General features: G+C 47.4%; 1 protein-coding gene across 9 annotated transcripts in view; it reads left to right on the top strand.

Annotated features, from left to right (window-relative positions):
• The first annotated feature begins 4,817 nt into the window (after window positions 1–4,817).
• The window catches only part of fgfr3 (fibroblast growth factor receptor 3), a 29,259-nt gene continuing 12,078 nt past the window's right edge, over window positions 4,818–21,998 (top strand). For 5 of the 9 annotated variants that reach the window (XM_088400091.1, XM_088400090.1, XM_088400086.1 and 2 more), the window contains exons 1-5: window positions 4,819–5,173; window positions 8,112–8,290; window positions 16,252–16,518; window positions 17,634–17,699; window positions 20,352–20,521. In XM_088400091.1, coding sequence (XP_088256217.1) covers window positions 8,197–8,290; window positions 16,252–16,518; window positions 17,634–17,699; window positions 20,352–20,521 — 597 coding nt within the window. In that variant the 5' untranslated portion in view covers window positions 4,819–5,173; window positions 8,112–8,196. Of the gene's footprint in view, window positions 5,174–8,111; window positions 8,291–16,251; window positions 16,519–17,633; window positions 17,700–20,351; window positions 20,522–21,998 lie in introns of all 9 variants that reach the window. The other 4 variants (XM_088400088.1, XM_088400089.1, XM_088400093.1 and 1 more) reach the window with 2 other exon arrangements.

Here is a 21,998-nt window from a genome sequence, read left to right as displayed (position 1 = left end):
CTGCAACAAGCGTCACGGCCTGACCCCCCTTTCCACAAAACTAGCACCCCCCACGGGACCCCCGTGACCCCTCTGGCACCACGGGGGTACCGCAGGGTGCAGAGGTCTGGCTCAGGCCAAGATGGAGACCTTCTTCTCCAAAGGAGCCTGTCATGCAGAAACCTCCAACCCCTCCCCTCCCCTCCTGCCCCCAACGCACGCACGCACAAACACACACACACGCACACACACACACACACACACGCACACACACACACACACACACACACAAACACACACACACAGCTGTGACAAAGCCTAGGCAGGATTAGCCAGCCTTTGTTGGCACAACACAAATTACAAGTCTTTTAGCGCACACCTCCGTATGTGTGTGTGTGTGTTTGTGCGTGTGTGTGTGTGTGTGTGTGCACTCGTGGGATTTTATTTCACGTTTGATAAGAGTGTATAGGATTCCATGTGAAAGTGTGTGCGTGTTCATGTGGGCTAAAACGAGAGAGAGGAGTGTGTGTGCGTGCGTGCGTGCGTGCGTGCGTGTGTGTGTGATTAAGAGGTTCAACCATGACAGAAGAAGGCTCTGGTGTAAAATGTTGAGGAGGAGCAACTTGTCAGCCGGCGACGTCTCTCTTACGGCCAAAGTGAAATCTCCTGCCGCTGGTTTGAACCTTTTTGCAAAACAAGAAAAAACATTTTTGGGGCCAAGTATCTCTTCTTGTGACAGTGTGCTGAAGTGACGTCGGCTAACAAGCTGATACGGCGCTAACGGTTTTGCGAAAATGTTCAAATATGACTTATGGCAAGTTCAAATACGACTTAAGCTAACGTTTTGCTAGCTGTTGGCCCATCGCATTTTGCAGGCCCAATGGAGACTTTTGCCCTGACAGTGGCTCAACTTTGTTGCAGAAACTTGTGACAAGTCGTTAACACGTAATTTTATTTTCAGTTTACCGCAGTGTGTTGAATAACGTCAACGTCATCGATTAATCGACTTTGACCCGATGTTTATCACACGAACATCTGCGAGAAAAATTGCTCGTGGCACGACACCTAGCAAGAAGCACGTCGGCAAGCGATTCGCTCGTCTTGAACAGAAATGCAGCGACAACATAATACAAGAACATGTACGCCTCTTTTGGTGACAATGCACTTTGATTGACAGTTCGCCATCCAACGAGCTGTCCGACCGGCCCGGCCGGTTGCTCCTGAGCACGCTCCAGCGAGAAATCTCTGCCCCCGCACACTTTGCATGCTCGAGAGCCTCTGAGGGCACGCACACACCTGTTACGTCATCATGCCGATACACACACACGTGCACACGCACACACATGCACACCTGCACACACAGACCGACACCTCCCCCGCCCTGAGGGAGTAGCTGATGAGCAGATGAACAATGAATCTTTTCACCGAGTTAAAAATTAAACACGTAAGAGTTCATTGGCAAGTCAAACCTTCAAACAGGTTGAAACACAGAAAGAGCTGCAAACGACGAGCCAGCTTTTAAATGATTAGCGACAAGCCTCACGCTCACTTGCGCGTGCGCCCATCGCACAGAAGCTAAAACTGAAGTCCTGTCGTTAGTAGCTTAGCATTAACATTTTGGTGAGTGGGCAAAAGCATCGCTAAAACGCAACAAGATGGAGTTTAGCGCCAGGAGCTAATGAGACGCTAACGCCAAAGAGGCGTTTAGAAGCGTTCAGGCGTGCACATTACGCAACGTCTGGTTTAGCGGCGGGCCAGAGGAGACCCGGCGGCTCACTTTCTCCACACGGCAATTTAGCAGATTGCTACTTGGAGAACGTCCACCACGAGCTGCGCTTGGACGCCTTCCATTTGGAGCCTCGGCGCAAAGCCGGAGCAACCAAACAAGTCATTCACTTCTCACTTTGGGGTCTTTGGTGAAAAATAAATCAAAGTCTCGAGGCACAAAAATAGCATTAGCCAAGCGACAAGCACAATGAAAGATCAATTTAGTGCAAATAGATGCCATTCCCAACAATGACGATCACTTCCGATACGATTCAATCCGATCTGCGATTCAATGACATCCCCGTCGGGGATGCATAATTGTCTTCCTACATTATACACTGGCTGCTTGTTCTTCCGGCCCTGGCACGCTCCCGCCGGCTTGGGCTCGGTCGCCAACGCCAACGTCTGTTTGGAAGTGGAGGTGTCAAAGTGGACAAAAGCGGCCTTCAGCTGTGTTTGTTTTTGTGCTCACCACACGCATGTACGCACAAACGGCAACAAGAGAAAGCGGGAGATGAGAGCCACTCTCGGATGCTTCGCAAGTCAATGTGTCTTTGATATGAGCCGCGTGACAAGAACAACAGTTGCGGCAATGTTGAGAAGAAACGAAAAGCGGCGGGAAAAAGTTGATAGCAATTGATAGCAGGCTACTTCCTGCGTCACAGAGCACAACGTCTAATTACGTTGTAGCGTTTTCGCATTGGCGAAACGGTAATGTCACGTTTCGTCCCCGGTTGTTTTATTATGTGCATATAGTCATAGTTTCTGTCCGTGTGCCTGTATGCTCGCTCCTCCCCTCTTGCGTGCTCATGATCAGTGTGATCATTCTCACCTGCCTCTCGTTACCTGTCGCGTACTTAAGTCCTGTCCGCGTGTCACACACAACCTTGTCAGATTGTTTCTTGTCTCTCGTCGTTTGTGTCTTTCTGGTTTTCCATCAGTCGTTTTCCGTTTACCATCCCTGTCAGTCAGTCCTGTTGGTATTTTGTGATAATGTTGAATTAGTTTTCCAGTTCCCTTCATGCTCCATTCCAATTCCCTTTTCCCTAAATAAACCCTGGTCCAAGCTGCATTTGGTCGCCCTGCTCCATTCCGATCCATGACAGGTTATGCTGTTACGTAGTAAATGGCATCGGCCTGACCATCGGGATTCGTGGGGTGGCCAAGCAACAGCAAAACTTCCAATAAAATGTTAACGTTAGCTCGCACGTGTGCTTGAATTCAGTCCTCTTGGCTTGCTGACTGTATGTGAAGTATGCTAGCGTCTTTTAAGAGCAGGCTGGAAAATTGCAGCAATTCCCCAAAGGCAGCGTGAGCGTGGGCCTGTAATCTATTATCTATTATCACTCGGCACGCGTCAGCCTCAGCTTCGCATTTTCATTTTCTTCTCCCGAAACAAGAAGAAGAAAAAGGAGGAGGCAGATGAAAGGCCATTTCTGCCCCTTTTTCATGTAAAGGCTATTTTTAGACACTTTCATGAGCTTCTCCTCGTTGGCCACATGAAACGCTGAGGAGCTCGCTGCTGATTCGTGTGTGACTGTGTGTGTGTGTGTGTGTGTGAGTGTGTGTGTGTGTGTGTGTGTGTGTGTGTGTGTGTGTGTGTGTGTGTGTGTGTGCGCGCGTGTGTGTGTTTTATCCACTGAATGTCTATTACAAATGAAATGCATTATTATTGTTATTATTATTAATGGGTGCATGTGAGTGAGCATGTTTGTATGTGAGACTGAAAGAGAATGAAGAGCTTTATGCATATTGTCTTTGCAAAGATCCATTTGTTTATCACATTGGATGTGATGGGATGAGGCACCGAATGAAGTGTTCAGCAAATGTATCGTGTGCACAAGCACAGCATCAGTGTCTTCCTTGTTATTTACACTTGTCACAAATCACGGCAATCGGCGGTCCTGTGAGTTGCGGCGGCGTCGGCACACTCCTTGTGGCCCGAGGGGGTCGGCCGAGCCACTTTACGGCGCCATAAAGCGTTTGTCTCAAAACATTGCCGTGCCCTTTTACTGCCTGCGCCAATTAGGTCTGCAGGTTAGCAACTGTTGAACGGACCTCAAACATCATTGACTGGATATGTTAGCTTGGTAGCTTCACAGTAGCTTCTGTTATCTACCGGGATCTAGTTTTATTTTTGGTAGGGTCCTACTTCCTGTTTGGGGGCCATTGTTAGGACCTCAGAAACAACGGTAACGTCCGTAACTAGTGTGAGCCCAAGTTTTGGTTTTAGCTATGTTGCCAAGTTTTATTTTAGTTGGATTCTACTTCTTGTTTTAGTTCCTTTACCAAGACCTGCGTGGTGTCAATGAAGCAACTTTTGTGAACAACTTTGATTTGGTTGTTCAACAACACTCAGTTTAACATTATGTATATGGAGTAAGTTACTTGATTAAAACGTTACTATAGAAATGCAATAAAATAAAACAACCTTATTATTGTACACAAATAAAACGTAGAACAATCATAGTGTAGTAAAATTGAATTGTGTGAAAATAAGAGCTTCCAATAGTTTTACAACAATAAAAACGAATACGTATTATATGTAAAATTCTTTGTAAACGACATGATACGTTTTTCACATGTCCTGAGTGTTGTTGTTAGTCACCTAAATGTTGAACAGAGGCTGTGATTTACCGAAGTCAAATTCCTTGTTTGGCACGCTCAAACATGGCGAATAAAAAACTCTTGAATCTTGAATCTTGAATATAGGTATGAGGGAATTACAAAATATAAATAGTGATGCAAAAAATGACAAAAAAACCCCAAACAACATTGCAGTGTGCAATAAAAAGTAGAATTAGCTACTCTTGAGTGGTGTCCAGCGGCATTGTGTCAAAATAAGACATGTTCACTACAGAGCTAATAGTTTTGTGGACAATCTAACAAAACATAATGCAGCAATACCGTGCGTCTATCGTTATTTTTATATTATGTAGTAAAAACCATTAATTCTGTATCAGTTTTTTTTATTTGTACCTAATGAAACGGTATGCTCTTATTGTGAAATGCAAAACAGAATCCATCTGTGTCAGTTCCACGAGCTTCGCGGCTAAGTCATCTATGCCTCCCCTCCGCCCTCCGCTCTGCATCTCACTTGCTCGCGCGGAGGCTCCCGTGCTAGGCCAGTCTCAGCGGGTCCTTCCGAGTGTATGGAGCCGAGCGCGACGAGACTGTCGGCGGCCACCGAGACGGCATGAGGGCGGCCGCCTGCCTCGGACTTTCTCGACCGCAGCGCGCCGTGCACCGGACCTCTCCGGCACTGCCACAAAACAACGAACGAATTTGACTTTAAATCGTTTTTCCACCCTCGCACTTGTGAAGGATTTCTTATCTAAGAAAAAAATCAAAAGAAGCACTTTTTGGAGGGAGAGTTTGACTGTGGAATTATCGCGTACACTTTGCTGCCTGCACGGATAAACATTGGGTGAGTTTGTATACGTTTAATACCAGTTTGATTATGATTCATATTTACCTGTGGAAATGGAAATCGACTCACTTCCTTGGACGGCGCAGTCAAACAGGTTGACTCCAATGTGTGTGCGCGCGCGCGTGGGTGCAGTATGTTATTAAAAAAACAACAACGATATATTTGGCCCTTGTGGTCCCACATCATTAAATGTGTATATCTTTTTTTATTAATATAATATGAAACGGTGTCCTGCATCATTATGTATGCAGTTCTTGAATAAAAAATTTATATGGTCGTCCGAAATGATGTTTGCACTCTGTGAACATTTTTTGGGCATAAATCGCTGCTGTGCTTTTCCATTCTTTCAGGCATATTTTTCAAACCTCGTCTTGTTGATATATAGGTGGTATGCATCATTCTTTACCATATTTCTCATGTTTATTATTTTTGAATATCAACAATATGCAAAGTCGATGATAGCACTCATCCGCTTTCATGTTGACTCACTTTGATGGTCAGACTGAGGAGAACGATGAATAATTTAAATGGGGGGAAAACGTGCGAAATATGAATTCATCATCATCTGTGTTTTTAGTTTGAACAAGTGGCGTGTCTAAATGTGGCCTGTGAAGTTCCTCCGCTGGATTCGGGTTTGAGTGATGAAATGATATCTGAACAAAGTGCAACCTGCAAAAGCTCAAAGTGCGGTTGGCCGGACAAGAAACATGCCAATCATACCTTTTGACACTTTGTGAATCACAGCTGAGTCCAACTGGACCTGCTTGAGTTCCTGCTTGATGCATGTGAAATTATGCAATTTGCAGAACACCTCAAATCAGCTTCCCTCAGCCAATACTTTTGATAATACGATTGAGGGCTGAGATGCAGCATTTCCATGTTGTGTTTGCAATATTTGCTTCACATCTTGCGTTGTGATTTGTGCCATGACTGTCAAAAAGCACTTTTTAGATAAACAGACAGATGTTTGATGTCACTTTCTTGACATATTATTATTATATATAAATATTATTTATTTTGTTGTGATATAACTGTTTGAATTGTTTTTTAATTAAATGTTTTTATACATCAGTTATTTAATATATTTAATCTAAGCTTGGAATTTCGCACCAGCCGCTCTAGAATTAATTTGTATCAGTAAGCTTACATTCTTTTGCTGTTGCTTTTAAAACCTTTTTTTGTGTAAATTTTTATGTTTTAACATTGTATTATTTTTATTTTTCGCATCATGGCCTGGCTCTTTGATTCATTTTTGTACTTTTTATCCTTTTCATTTGTGTCAAACAAGCTGTTTGACATGATTAATTTTGGACATTTGTACCGTATTGCTCAGTGTATACATTTCAACACACATTTAATCATATATGTGATCTATTTTGTATAATTATGGCGATGATAGCGCGGCCTGACACGCAGCTACCCGACCTGATCTCGTTTGCACATTCTTGGACATTTTTGCTGCGTTCCGGCGTGTCACTTTTGAATTTTTTATAATATTGAGCAGACAAGTAGCGCCCCCCCCCCCCCCCCCCCCCCATCTCCACTCTCGTCTGTCAGCTGATCGCTATCTTCTTCACCCCAGGGTGTTTGATTGATCGGCAGTCAGCAGGAGGATGGAGAGGGAACGTAACGCCCAGCAGGAGGCGCACTCGCCGCTCCATCACTCACGAGATGGAGGTGTTATTTGCCGCCTTTCGTGCTAGGAAAACATTAGCATGGCAAACACGTCGGGAAGCGCTCCCACGTCCACTCGTGGCTCTGTCGCCACATGAAAGCGTTTGAGGTGGCGTTGCGCTTTGGATGCAATGAAAGCTCAAGAGCGAGCACTCATTGTTCCTTTAAGCGCTGCACATCTGTCGAAAATAGTTAGACAGGGACAATTATTCTCGCTAGCACTTTTCTATTCACTACTCACTCATCGATGCTGATAGCAAGTACCGATACCACTTGTACCGATACCACTTGTACCTAAAATGTGAAAGGGCTGCACCATAGTACGGTACTGGCAAGGAAGACTTCTCCTATGTCCAATCATTAGCTTGTTGCTAGCTGGCGCAGCGCAACAACTACGTAGCTTCAAGCTTGCTTGGAGCGTGAGTGTGTGTGTATCTGGCCCAATGAACCATTTATGGGACCCTCTCAAACTACCTGAATGAACGTACAAATTTTGGATTCTGAGATTTGCTGTCCGCTGTGAAATTTTGAAACTGCGATTCAAAACGGCTTATTTGGAGCCTTGCGCAATCTGTGAGGCAGACATGCTAAGTACCACTCTGCCTCGTTTCCTTTGATACTGTTCAAAATCAACAATATAGTCCTTTTAGAGTATCTGCTGACGCGTAGCGTCAAGTCCACTAAAAAGCTTTGCGCGTCTTCGTGTGTGGTCACCACGGAAACCGTCCTTGGCAGCGTTCCGGCCCTTCGACGCCGCCAGTTTGTTTACACGGCGGCAATCCTGATGCGAAAGGCGTCGCTGTCAGCATATTAGCGTCTGCGTGGCGTTATCGTCCTGCCCGCTTGCTAGCGAGCAAGTGGCGTGTGCGCGTGTGGCGGGGGGGAAGGCAAAGAAAAGCAGCAGTGTTAACACAACACAACCTCTCTGTGGACGCACAATACGCGCCTGTGTGAGTGAGCCAACACCACTCGCCCGGTAACCTTTGTACGTGTGTGTGAGCGGCGCTCGGCGTCTCGCAGACGAGGTTACTCCCGGGCTATGTACACAACTAGACGGGTATGGAAGAAAAAACAGTGGAACACTACTGAGGTTGCCCAATGCAGAATTCAAGCAGAAGCTCTCTGGAAAAATACGCCGCCAAGGTCGCGCAGAATGCCGGCCGGCAAAGATGCCTTTGTTGCCTTTAACAACTCGTCGCTTGTCGCCATCGCTTGAGTCGCCGCTCCAACGTGACCCGTCCGTCGTCTGTTTGTCTTGCAGGTGGGCTCCGGGGACGCCATGCAATCTTTGGGTGGCACCTGAGCCGGCGCGGGGCCTCGCTTTCCTTTGGCTTTGCCTCACCGGGATGACGGCAGCAGCGTGGCGTTGGCTGTGGCTGGCATGCGTCCTACTGGCCGCGTGTGCCACGGCGGCCAGGCTGCCCGTCGCCGAGCCCTCGGGTAAGACACGCTTCCTTTTCATAAAGTTGATTAAATTGCAAGAAGACAAAGTGAATTTCACGTTTTAACCTGATAAATATCCCGAATGAACGAGATCGAGAAAGTTGAACGTTTCAGTTCAGGTAAGCGGCAGCGGTGTAACTTCGTACGCTGCCATCGACAAAGCGGACGAACGTTGCAAGGACTTCATTCTGAGTGACTTACGCTGACTGCCATTTTGCGAGAAAGGGAGACTACGAATCTGTCAGTTATGGTGACGGCATGCCAACGAACAAAAAGTGGCTGGGTGATGAATTGGTACAAATGCTGATGTGAGAAAACTGCCAAGTAACCAAAAAGAAAGCGGGAAGTGGAAAAAGGAGGCCACTTGTTTACACGACCTTCCTCACGGCGGCACAATTTCACGCAAAGCGACATGCGTGTTCGTTTTTAATTGGACTATCCTGGCTTTTTTGTTTCTCCTCCTTCTTCTTGTTCTTTGGTGTCCCCCGGGCGGAGGAAGCAGCCAGGATCTCATTCCAAAGTAAACGCGGGACATGTTTGCTTTAATCACTCGACAAAAAAAAAGAAGAAGAAAAAAAACAAATGCAGAGGAGTCATCGTTTTGTTTGAGGCCACGGCCAATGTCTTTGTGCTGCTTTTACTTTCAAGTCCACACACACACACGCACACACAGACAGTCTGTATGTGTGGTGTGTGGGAGACATGACAAGCTCAGCATTTTTTGACTGCGCACTCGTGTGTAACTTGAGACAAACTGTGTGTGTGTGTGTGTGTGTGTGTGTGTGTGTGTGTGTGTGTGTGTGTGTGTGCGTGTGCGTGTGCGTGTGTGTGTATTTGTGTGTCTGTGTGTGTCTGTCCCAAATGGTCAAAAATATTGGGACACAATTCTCGGTCTTTCTCCTCCTCATCTTCCTTCATCTTCCTCATGGTCCTCTTTCTTTTCTCCCCATTTTCGTCTTCATGTCCCCTTACTTAGGGCTGTCATCTTCCTTGTCTTCCTCATTGTGGTGTCCTCATCATCTTCCTCAGCCTCCTTCTCTCCTTCGTCTTCAGCTCGCTCACCTCTATGATCTTCCTGGTTTTCCCTGTCATCTCCCTGAACTTCATTTCACTCCTCTCCGTTGTCTTCCTCCCCGGTTTTCATCGTCACACTCATCATCATCATCATCGTCTGTGCCGTTGAGCAGATGGACTAGCAGTGGGTATAAAGTGTCTGCTGTTTACTGGCAGATGGCTTCATTTCCTACCTGCCTGCGTGTGTGTGCGCGTGCGTGCGTTTATGTGGGTCATCAAGTACTAGACATTGGCGCTAATGACAGATGCGTCCTTGAACGCAGCATGTCGTCTGACGGCGACAGCGAGCGAATGACTTACGAGTTGACGTTGCGCCGAGTGTGTGTGTGTGTGTGTGTGTGTGTGTGTGTGTGTGTGCGCATGTGTGTGTCCTGCATTTACAGTACCCCCCACCCAAGCCAAACCCCCTCTCGCCCCCAGCATGTGGCTCCTGTACGCTAACGTTTTGGAGCTGCACATTTAGCACACTCACTTTTACCATTCCATTACTGTGTGTGCACGTGTGTGTGTGTGTGTGTGTGTGTGTGTGTGTGTGTGTGTGTGTGTGTGTGTGTGTGTGTGTGTGTGTGTGTGTGTGTGTGTGTGTGTGTGTGTGTGTGTGTGTGTGTGTGTGTGTGTGTGTGTGTGTGTGTGTGTGTGTGTGTGTGTCGCCTGTCTAGCTGTACGGGCTTCAAATTTGGTGGCAATCGGACACATTTGTTTGTGGAGGAGTCTTGGAAACGGACAAAATAAAGCCGAAATGGAAGCTTGGAACCAAACTGTTGTGTTTTAGTTTTTTTGTGGGTCTACTCAGGCTAGACGCAAATCTTGTGTTGCTGTGGCTGAATTTTCCAAAAGGAAGAGTGAAGTGTGTGGCTGTGAGACAGTTGAAATCTTTTGCGGCTGATAGAAGCGCACACGCGAATGACGCCGGGGGGAAAGTTGGCACTCGGTCGGGGGAGACGAGATGAAGCCAATTACACCACCAAAATAAAATTCCATGGGAATTTTCTAGCGCTGCTGGCGTGGTTTGTTAGAAAAAAAAAAAAAAGAGCTCGACGTCGCCCCTGCCACCGTCGCCGTCGTGGTCTCCTTTCCAGGCGCAGAGCGGCTTCCATTACAGTCTGCAGGCGGCACAAGGATTTATTATTTTTGCTCTCCTGGCAGAATAACACCACGAGGGGGAGGGAGGTGGAGGAGCAAAGGGGGAGAGAAGAGCGCTTTTGGTTTCGGCCAGCAAAGATGGCGGCGGTGCTCTTTCCATTCACAGAAACCTTCAGACGACACCGTTAGCCGTCAGTCAGGACAAACAAGTCGGCTTCGACATCAAAAAGGCATAGCGGCTTCATTTTGGGGAAAATAGATAAATAGATGTATGTACATTGTTGTTGGCACACAACCTGCCATCTGCAAAACACACATACACATGATTGTTTTGCAATCCGTCACAGTCATTGTGTAAAACGTGTTTTGTGTGCTTGTGTGTGTAAGTTGACTTTCAAAGTTTTCAAACATTTTGTCCATTGAGCAAGCGGCAGGCCTGACACAAAGAGACTCTTTGTTGCAGCTCGGGCTGAGTATCACTGATGACTATCTCAACAATTTCCTGCAGGCAAGCTTGTAAATTCATAAATGTCAACGCCGCTGTCGGCGGGCGGGCAAGCGTTCAGGCGGGCGGCCACCGGCCGCAACAGGTACACCACGTGCAGGTGTGTGTGTGTGTGTGTGTGTGTGTGTGTGTGTGTGTGTGTGTGTGTGTGTGTGCGCGCATGTGTGCCTTCTTGATGTAGAAGCAGTTGTCTTGACAGTAAGTTGTTGGAAAGCCAAAGCTAATCCTTGAAGGCCCAATTTGGAACCTTGTGCCAGACTAACGACCCCGAAGCTTATTTTCTAAACAGTTTGGATTTGGAATGACAGCGTCAAGGGCTTCGGCCTCGGCCAGAATGCTACGTTAGCGTATGTTAGCCATCCATTTTTATTTTGAGAGTCACACCCGACACATTCCATGTAGCGCAGTAAAATTGCCACAGCCGCCCAAATTTCGACGCCCGTAAATTCCCAAAATTCCCCAAGTGGCCGTGTCCAACTGCGTTAAAACTTTTTGTGGGTCTACTCGTGGCAGACAGGCCTCCCAAATTTCATGGTGCTGAATGACACTGGCTTGAGGAGCTCAATTTCCTTTCTTAAGGGCCAAAATGTTCACTTGAAGCCAAGATGGTAGACTTTCTGTTCAGTGTGGATCTTGAAACCTTTTGTAGGTCTGCTCATGGTAGTTACAGCTAACAAATTTCACGCTGCTAACTGTATTCAGGCCCCGACCGGTTAGTGAAGCACTTGGCAGTGCGGCGGCGATCTTGAAGTTGTTGTTAGGGGCTCCAGGATAGAGCCATCAAGCTAAGGGGGAGGCGCCGCTTTCTTCTCTTTCTCAATCTCCGGCAGACAATCATTCTTTCGTCTTGGCAGCCCGCCCCCTCAAAATGCAAGGTAACAAACGCGGCGCTGCGAGCTAGCCCGAACGGCCCCGATTAAGCGCATTGTGCGGCTGTATTTACATCCGGCCAAAGCGCATTAAAGTGACTTTAGAGCTGCCGGCTGAAAGAAGAGGGAGGGGGCCATCCTCCAGGATGTACCCCTGGCATGGCTGCAAAATGAAAGGGGGAGGCCACGGATCCTGTGTGAAGGTCACGTGATGGCGGCTGCTCGGTGCCAAACAAGCGCTTGGCAGCCAAGGCGCTTTTTGCACAGAAATTGAAAAGAAGCCGTTTGGCGGGAAAGCGGCAGGCGGAGAACCGCCGACCACCGTCCAGAATGCGTCTATATGTCTCGGCAAAAACGGGAATTGACACTTGAGTCTCAGTGGATACATTTAGCAGCAAAATCTAGCGTAGCGTAGTTAGCAAAGTACCAAATATCAAACTTTGTTACAACTTTGTACGTGACAAGCCTTTCAAGTGAGGCTTTGAAGCAAAACTGGCACTTTCAAGAGCGTTTTAGAGATTCAAACGGCAACTCGGGCTTCAAATTAGGGTTTGGGGTTTCCAATCAGCGTTTGAAACAAAGGTTAGGGCTTCAAATTTGAGTTTCTGAAATTTGAATAAGGGTTAGTGTCAATTGCTCAGCAGTCGTTAAACAAACAGAAAATCCGTCCATCTTGCAAACAATCCCGTTCAATGAAGGTATTGTTTTTTCGCCAATCGTTTGTCAGGCACAATCGTTTGTCGTCGCGGCAGCCAGGCGGCATTGATAAAGACAAATGTCTCCATCTGGAATCCATCGCTCTCCCTCCGGGAGCGCTTTAACAGCTCTTAATGCTTTCAAAGGCCCGTAAAAATCACCTGCTCACCCGTCCCAGATGAACCCCTTCGCACTCGATTGCTTCTTAATGGTGATTGGCCGCTCGTCCCCCGGCAAGGCCGCCTTGTATCTATTTATGCTTTTGACAACCTTTCATCGATCGTATATAGGGAACATTAACGCTCAAAACAATGCTTTAGATTGGGACAATCATTTTTAGCTGAGTCTCTATTAATGTCTTGCTGTATTTTTCAGTAATTTTGGCACTGGCCCACTAGATGGCGCACCAAAAGCGACCTAGCGGTAATGATGCCTTTAGTCTTTCGTTTGTACAAAGAGAATAAAATATATTTTGTGATGCTAACAATAATACACAATAATTACCAAGTAAACGAAAGTTATAATCGAAACAAAAATTATTGCCTTGAACAAAGTGAACTTTCTAACAAGGCCTTAGCTGCCCGGAAAGCTGCCTGAAGTGAAATACACAAAAGTTCTATCCTATAGATTTCATTAATTATTTGAGACCGCAAGCTGAAAAAGTTTGTTAAAACCTGAACAAAAAACATCATTTTTCTTGATATGAGCTCTTGGGTCATGATCCATTTATTGGCGGCATCATTTGAGCAGCCGTCGCATTTTTCAGGCTGGGGGCTAGGCGTCTAAATCAGTGGTTCTTAACCTTTTTGGAGGTACCGAACCCCATTAGGTTTATATGTGCATTCACCGAACCCCTCTTTGGTACCGGTGTGTCCGCCCAACCGCGGACGGGGGGGGATGACATACCAGCAAATCGGTGTGACTTCTGCTGTTGCCTTTGCAAGACCAGTTCAGATATGCGTTATCCCGAATTTACACGACATTCAGGTGTGTTCGGCCATCTGCGGACGGGGGGCCGGGGCGGGGGCGGGGCAATGACATACAAGCTCTGCCGAACCCCTGAAGCCGACTCACCGAAACCCTAGGGTTCGATTGAACCCAGGTTAAGAACCACTGGTCTAAATTGTATTTATGAAGGAAGCCTCGCCATTATGGATGACCTACAGCTCCCATCAAAGTCCCCTCCCCCCGCGTTTTTTCCTCCCGCACTACGGAAAGTCATCAAAGTGCTAGCGCTACTTGGCCTGTTCAATTGACAGTAAGACACAGAGCACTACAAGGTTTAGTTCTAACTCTAGATTGAGTTTGTCTTTGAAGGACATCTGTATTTGACACTGAAGACTTCCTGTGCCTCTTAAGGCATGGCTTCTTGAGATTTTTTGGAGGGCTCACTCATGACAGACAAATTTCAAGTTCACTTAAGTGATTTTTTTTTTTTTGTCGAAGGGGCAGAAAAAGGCCAATTTGGAAATTACTAACATGAGCATAAAATGGATGCTTCAAAACAAACATTCTTTGTGGGTCTACTCATGATAGACATGACTACCAAATATTGTGTTTCTAAGGTGAACTGGTTTTGGGAGTTAAAGTTAAAGTCCCAATGATCATCATCACACACACACACACACACACACACATCTGGGTGTTGTGAAATTTGTCCTTTGCATTTAACCCATCCCCATGTGATTTTGATCCATCCCCTGGGGGAGAGGGGAGCAGTGAGCAGCAGCGGTGCCGCACTCGGGAATCATTTGGTGATCTAACCCCCTAATTCCAGCCCTTAATGCTGAGTGCCAAGCAGGGAGGCAATGGGTCCCATTTTTATAGTCTTTGGTATGACCCGGCCGGTTTTTGAACCCACAACCTTCCAGTCTCAGGGTGGACACTCTACTACTAGGCCACTGAGCTAAGTTCTTTACCGCTACCAAAATTGACCACTACCTGCCCATTTCTAATGAGGACACCTGAAAATCAGGAATGACTATAAACTAGCCACTTCAGAGTAAATTAGCAGGCTTGCTGTTTCTTTGTTGTTGGGTCTACTCATAACAGACATGGCTAGAAAATGAAGTCAAACTGGCTCGAGGGGCTGCATTTCAAAGCCCCTTGGAGCAGGCTGCTTGCTGTCCCTCTGGATCCCTCAGCAAGTGCGACTTTCCCCACATAAAGAGTCTCTTTCTTTCTCCTGCGGCAAAAAGCCGCCATCCGGCCGGCCGGCCATCCGGCCTCCTTGCGGCTTTGCCGAGGATAAATAAACCTCTTGACGTGCAGAAGAGATGGCATCTGAGACCGCACGCCGGCCCGGCTCAATGAGAGGGCCTATATTATTGTCAAGGGCTATTTGTTATCGTAGTGAGAGGCGAGGCGAGGCGGGGCTGATTTACTCACTGACCGTCTTACACACACACACACACACACACACACACACACACACACACACACACACACACACACACTTGTGGAAAAAGTGTTCTTCAAACAGAAGCTGATAGCAACGGAGAAAGTCAAGCCATTCATCCATTTTACTGTGGCTGACGGCGGCTTCCCACACTCTGATAATTACACCAGATTCATCTGGTGTGACGTACAAAATAGTTGTCAGATGCTGATAGTTGCTTTCAATGTAAGTCTGCTCGAAGTGTAGCGGTTGAGTCGTGGACTTGAGTAATCTGTCAAATTCTGTCCAAGTTGTCCAGGTTTTTCATTCTTCGCTCATCTTTGAGTGCAACGATTACGGCAACCCCTCCCCCGTTAAGACGTTTCAAGACACATGTTGGCATTTGCCGAGGTCAGCGCTAATACACCAGCGACTCAGTGAGCCATTCATGGCGCCACTGCCGTGTTTTCCTTTTCCTCAATGGGCCTTCTTGTTTGGAATTTCAAAAGTTGTTTGTTGCACCAAAAGTCTCAGAAAGCGTGAGCTCGGCACCTCAGAACACTCAAAAAGTGACACACTTTGCTTAATTTTGACACCAATTTGTCACGGCAACTTTCCCCCGTAGCCCATCGAGGCAGAAGAACAATTTAGCTCCAATGAATTGCAACTCCATCCATTTTGTGCGTTTCACTTCCTGTTTGCTGGACGGGAGGCAGGCGCCAACAGTGCCTCCAACTTTCTAGGCGGGTCAGCGGTGGGTGTGCCATGACGGACTGGGCTCGGCCGGGCCGTCATCTATCACACGCCTCCTTTGCCTTTTCCCAGGGTTGTGATGTGTGTGCGCGCAAACACTTACGGCGTTGTTGCTCCCAAATGGTGTGTGTGAAAGTATGTGTGATGTGTGTGCGTGTGTGTGTGTGTGTGGTGGTGGTGGTGGGGGGGGTCACGGCATTCCCTTGAATGGTTACCGCGGAAACGGTGTGGCAAGAGGAGGGGTCTGATTTAAAGGGCCGCCATGTCATGTTGATTTTTCTCTGGCTCTCTGCTTGCCCTGTCCAAACATTGAGCAACACTCAACTTGAATGATGCTTTTATTAACGTGCTCCAAGATTTGAGTCTTATACATATATTTTAAATGTTGGAAGCGTATGACTTGAACAAAACCATATGATTGCCCTCAGCTGATCAGAAGTCAGAAAAAGAACATTTGTTGTAAAAAAAACAAATTGACATCAAATATCTCAAGATTTTTATTATTGAACATGTCATTATTATAACACGTATGATTCCAAAAGATGAGTGACCTAAAAATGCTTTGAGTGTATTATCGATATCGTTCTGGTCTTGTTTGCAGATGCGGTGTCCAGCGAGACGGCCTTCCTGGAGGACTTTGTCCTGGGCGTGGGGGACACCCTGGAAATGTCATGTGACCCAGAGGAGGAGTCAGCCCGGCCTGCCGTTTGGTACAAGGACAGCGAGGTACTGTTGCCTAGTGACCGGATACGGCCCGGCCCAGGGATTCTGCGCATCGTCAACGTGTCCTACGAGGACTCGGGCGTGTACGCCTGCCGACTGACCCGCAACAACAAGCTACTCAGCAACTACACCATCCGGGTGACAGGTACGGACCAGTTTTCTGCCGCCACCCGCGCAGTCTGATGCCTTTTTCACAAAATGCTAAATTCAAATTTTGCCATTGGGGCGCGTCTCATTTGGCGCCTGTAGCTTTCTTCAGTCATTTGTAACAAATGGGTGACACGTGATAGTGACCCGTCTAGGCAGCCCATTCTAAATAAATTGTGCTTCCCATATCGCCCAACTGCTCTGTAACACCACCTGTTGTTGTGGAATGCTCTGGAAATTTCCACTAAATATGATTTTTTTTTTTTTTTTTTTGGCGAAGGAGGGTTTTTTGTTTTTTGGGACACTGGCTGAGCTTCTCATTGACAACTCATTAGAAAGCAATTAGCTGGAAACATTTCCTCATCGCCAACAGATGGCATGGCAAGAAATGAGAGACGCACGCGCACGCTGGCATCAAGCCGGGAAATAAATGGCCTTTTATTTTCCACATCGTGATGAGCAGAGGTGGATGTTTTGTATCATCAAATCCAGTTAACACTTCCCAGCCAAAATTTCCACTTAAAACAAAAACGGGTGACTTTGTACAAGTCCTTGTGATGGACATGCCTTGCAAATTCCTTTTAAATGATTTTTTTTCCCATTTATGCTAATGGTTGTCCCCTGAAAGCATAATAGCCAACTTCCTGTGCTTTTTCGGGGATCACTTTTTTTGATGGCTCTGCTCATGATCGACACGTCAAACAAATTTCACATTGCAAAGTCGATTCTGCAAAAGTGTTTTCAGCATTTGGGAGTGCTTTTGGGCCTTTCAGTGACAAGTCAAGTGGGACTTTGTGGAGTGTGCGCAGGCCGTTTCCTGTCACCACCCGCCCGGCTGCTCCGAGAACACACACGCGCACTGTTGTGTTTTGCTTCAAATATTTGAGCAAGGTGTCAGATATGTGGCGTCCACGTATCAACTTTAGCAGCTGGACGGCACCCAGACGGCGCTAAGTGCACGCTGTACACAAACGCCCCACCCTACCTCCCGTAGCAAAGAAAAATATTTAAAAAGAACCAGGATGAAGTTTGACATTAAGATCAACTTTTGGTGACGCAAGTTTGAAGACGAACATCTCCTAACATCTCCTTTGCTTGTTTTCTTTCTTTTAGATTCACTGTCGTCCGGTGATGATGAAGATTATGATGAAGATCCAGAAGATGCAGGTAATGACAATGGTGAATTCTTATTTTCTCTTTCTCGAGTTTTGCTCATTCGAAGTTCATTTGTCGTACTTCTCTTTCGTGTTTCCAATGTATTTGCCTGCTTTGAGTGACTCGCTTTGAATGCCTTGTCGACACAGCAGCAGCGCATCAATAAGTTTTCATAACGGGCGTGGGGCAGCGTCATTTACCGTGCGTCAGCCTTCTTGATTGTACAGATGGAATGCGGCGTCCCTCCGGGCGACAAAACAGCCTTAATCTCAGCCACTAAATCCACCTCATGACAAGCAGGTCCTGGGCCAGGAGTGCGGGGATTAGCCCAGAAAAGCGCTAACTTCATGTGCGCTAAGCCAGCGTTAATTGCTCCCACAGGATGGAGACCCAAACATGTGACGCGCAGAGAAAAGACGGACACTGAAAATATTTGCCTGCAATGTTGATGCCTCCGGGACGGAGACAAGATGGACGGTGTCGCACTAAGCGTATTGATCCAAATATTTGCTAGATTTATGATGGTAGCCGCGGTCATCGAAAAATGGTGGATAGCAAATCTTTCAGTATACAGCAATGTTTTCATTTACGGTCAAAAGGAAGTGTGGTTATTTTTCTGTGATTGTTTGCCATTATTTGACATTTAATGCGTGTCAAGCGGTAGCTTTATACACAAAATCCGCGCGATAGAATAACAGTCGCTTACACCAAAATAAACAGTGAGATTAGGTTGGAAAAATGGCGCGTGCGTGAGAGAGAGAGAGAGAGAGAGAGAGAGAGAGAGAGAGAGAGAGAGAGAGAGAGAGAGAGAGAGAGAGAGAGAGAGAGAGAGAGAGAGAGAGAGAGAGAGAGAGAGAGAGAGAGAGAGAGAGAGAGAGAGAGAGAGAGAGAAATCAAGCGTGTCAGTGTGCATCTGTGCGTGTGCGCGTGTGTCGGAATGTGAAGAGAGGCTAATCTGTGGCGTGTCCCCGGCTCTTGTTTACGCTGGCAGCCAAGCAGAGAGCCAATCGCTCGCTCGCTGGCTCATGCTACGCTACGGTACGCTAACCCGCCCGCCGGCCTTTGCACACCTTCAAAGGGCCTGATCACCACTCCGATCTTACACCATGCGCGCTTGTGTGAGTAGCAGGCGTCGGCGGATTACACAATTAAGCACAATTATCCTGTGTGGCACCATGTGGCCGCCCGAGCGCTGAACCGCTGCCTGGCGTGTCGACCCGCACGCTCGGCGCAAATTGCTGTTAGCTTTGATCACACTGGGAAGTTTCTGTTTCATCACAACCAAAACAACAACAGCGCATGACCAAACGCAACCGTTTTGATATCCCCGCGGGGACGGCCCTTCCCCATCACACACATACCACACGTCTGAAAATTGCAGATAAACTAAACTTTTTAAGTCAAGCACCCGTTTGCAAGAGTCCCAGATGAGGCACACCCCATCTCCCTTGCATACACGCTCGACCTGTCGAGCGTCACAAGTGTCACCCCCTAAATAGTCAGCAGATGAGCAGCTGATATTTGAATGTCACTCTGTCCTGCGCTACGTCCACACCGAAACTTCCTCCCGTGTCTAATTGGCGGGATGGTATTTCCTCAGCGCAGGGGCGGCGTTGTGCGCGCCCCCCGGGGAGGACCCTGCTACGGTATGCGCCGTCCGGGTTGCGGCGTATCGTCACGTCCACCTGTCAGCGGGTGCGCGCGGGGAGGAAATTCCAGCGGCCGGCTAAAAATATAGCGCAAGTACGCCAAAAGTTGACTTAAAAAACTGGAAGTGCACTTGCCACTCATGTGACACACAAAAAATAGTCATTGTACACAAAAAGTGCACCCAACAATCCGTCCGAGAGAAAAGTCGACAATGACGTTAAATTGCAAAGCAGACCTTCTTCTTCTTTTAAAAACTGCTATTTAAAGGCATGTTCATGGAGTCCAGGTGAGAACAACAGGTGTGTCCTGCACCTTTTGGCATCTGCGTCAAGCAGACCAGATGAAGAAGTAGAACGTCGCCCACGGCCTGCTGCTGGACTCTGAGGATTATTTCCAACACACACACACACACACATTGTGATGCTAATAAGCTCCTCTCAGTCCTTCTGCTGCTTGTAAAAAAGTAAGAGACATCTGATGAGCGGTCAACCACCTCGGCTTTTGTTAATTTGAGCACTGAGCACGCACGTACACACATGGGAGAGGGGGGGGAGGGGCACCGTCCCAATCGTGCGCTGGTGTGTGAGAACAAGTCAATAAATCACCTTGGCAGCATGTTGAATGGCAGGATTGTTGGACGCTGGCAAAGAAAGCATTGCGGCCGTGTGACCATGTTTTTGCATCAGAGAAAGAACCGTGAGAGTGCGTTTAACAGAGAAGCAGCCTTTTAGAATGTGTGTGTGTAGCGGGGGACTCCTCGCCCCTCCCCTTCCTCCTCCGAGGTCCTCGTCTGTATGTGTGTTTGCCTCATAAAAGTGACATTAAGACGTTCACTTTGAACGGAATGATGAGTTGAGGCATTTTCCTTTATTTTTCTTCTATGGGCAGTGGATACAAAAAGTCCACACACCCCTGTTGAAACCCACTTTTTGTGATGTACATTTTCATAAACACATTTCATCCCTCAAACTTTAAAACCTTAATCTTGTCATATTACAAACGTTTGTGCTGTGATTTTGCGCGCAGAAGCTCCATACTGGACCAGGCCAGACCGGATGGACAAGAAGCTGCTGGCGGTGCCAGCGGCCAACACAGTCAAGTTCCGCTGTGCGGCGTCGGGCAACCCCACACCCACCATCCACTGGCTCAAGAACGGCAAAGAGTTCAAGGGGGAGCAACGCATGGGTGGCATCAAGGTCAGTTTGCAACATTCCTTGTCCGCCTTTGAAACGGAAGAGAGAGCAACACAAATACAACAAACAGGTCACGGTTTGTTTGGTAATTTGCTGACAGAAAGTCGACTAGACCTTGGAACAGCTAAGAGCGGGTCTATGTTGTGGCGCAGGTGGTTGAAGTGCAGATGGACAGATTCTGCGCTTTGCTGAATTTGCTCTGGATGTCACGGAGTTTTATCCTTAAATATGACGAGAGCGGGCATCGACCCTGAAACAAGGTGACAAAAATGGTTTTAAAAAAACACCCAAAAGTAGGATAAATATCGAAATGCCCAACAATTTTCCCATTCCTGTCTGGCTAGCCTCCTAATTGTAGTCGAAGTGGGCGTTTTGCGGGCTGCCGTGTCAGGCTGTTCTGTTCAGGAGCCTTTTAGCCAGTAAACATTTTAATCCCCGCTCAGTGAGCTTGCTCCTCGCCACCGCCGGACGTGGGAGTATCTAAAAGCGGAGAAAGCGATCCAGCTCTTCTTCTCACGACGAATAAAGGTCAGGATCGCCCCGCCGGGCCGCACGTCGAATTCCGGACCCCCCCTCGGTGAGGACCACCAAAATAAATAATGCGGCGTTGAAACCGGAGTGCCGCTGGGATGCTTGAACGCCGGCCCGACAGCGCGGCGTTGACAGCCAGGCAGCAGCGCCGCGAGCAGCTGCTCGCCTCGCTTTTGTCAACGTTGCCGCCAGCGCCCGTGTGGGAACCCAGTGGCAAATTTGACTTTTTGATTCAAATCAACACAATTTGTCACGCAAAAGACAAATAGAAACAAAAGCTAAAATGTCTGCTTTGAAATAAAATGGCAGATTTTCAGGCATGGCTTCTTGAGACTTTTTCGTGGGTTTACTCATAGGAGACATGCCTGCCAAATTTGATGTTGGGTGCTCAGTTTTCCCCAAAATACCACTAGCGTGAGAATTTGAGACTTCTGAAAATGAGCTTAAAATGGCCTTTCAGTCAAAATGGCCGACGAGTTTTTGCAAAAAAAAAAAAAAAAAATTGTGAGTTTATCCTGATAAACATACCTGCCAAATTCCATGTTGCTAAGTGAAACTGACGTGGTGGGCTAAATTTAAAAAAAACATTTTTAAAGACTCCGGAAAATGAGACTAAATGACAGCGGTGGGAAAAGTGTTGGCGTTGTCCCTTCAAGAGTTAACGTAATGAGATCCCGTCGCTATTAACAGTTTACGGAGATCTCCAACATCTGCTCCCAGTGGGTTGCCAGCAGTTGTCCCCCCCCACACCCCCCCACCCCCAGCTCGTTCCCCGCCCCCTCCCACCCACTCGCACCTGTCGCCAGCCTTCCAGCCGCGGAGCGAAAACCTTTGCATCCCTGCGTTAGCGGCATGCTAATCCCACGGCGAGTGCTTGGATTTCATCAGCTGGTTGTGCGGGAATTGAAAGTTGTTTTTCCAAATGTGCCATCACTGCCGGGACGTGGAA

This window comes from Syngnathus floridae, chromosome 16 (assembly GCF_059516105.1).
Source record: "Syngnathus floridae isolate MCC-2025c chromosome 16, RoL_Sflo_1.0, whole genome shotgun sequence".
NCBI classification, from domain to species: Eukaryota; Metazoa; Chordata; class Actinopteri; order Syngnathiformes; family Syngnathidae; genus Syngnathus; species Syngnathus floridae.
Note: the sequence above shows the minus strand (reverse complement) of the source record. Positions and strands in the feature narration are given on the sequence as shown.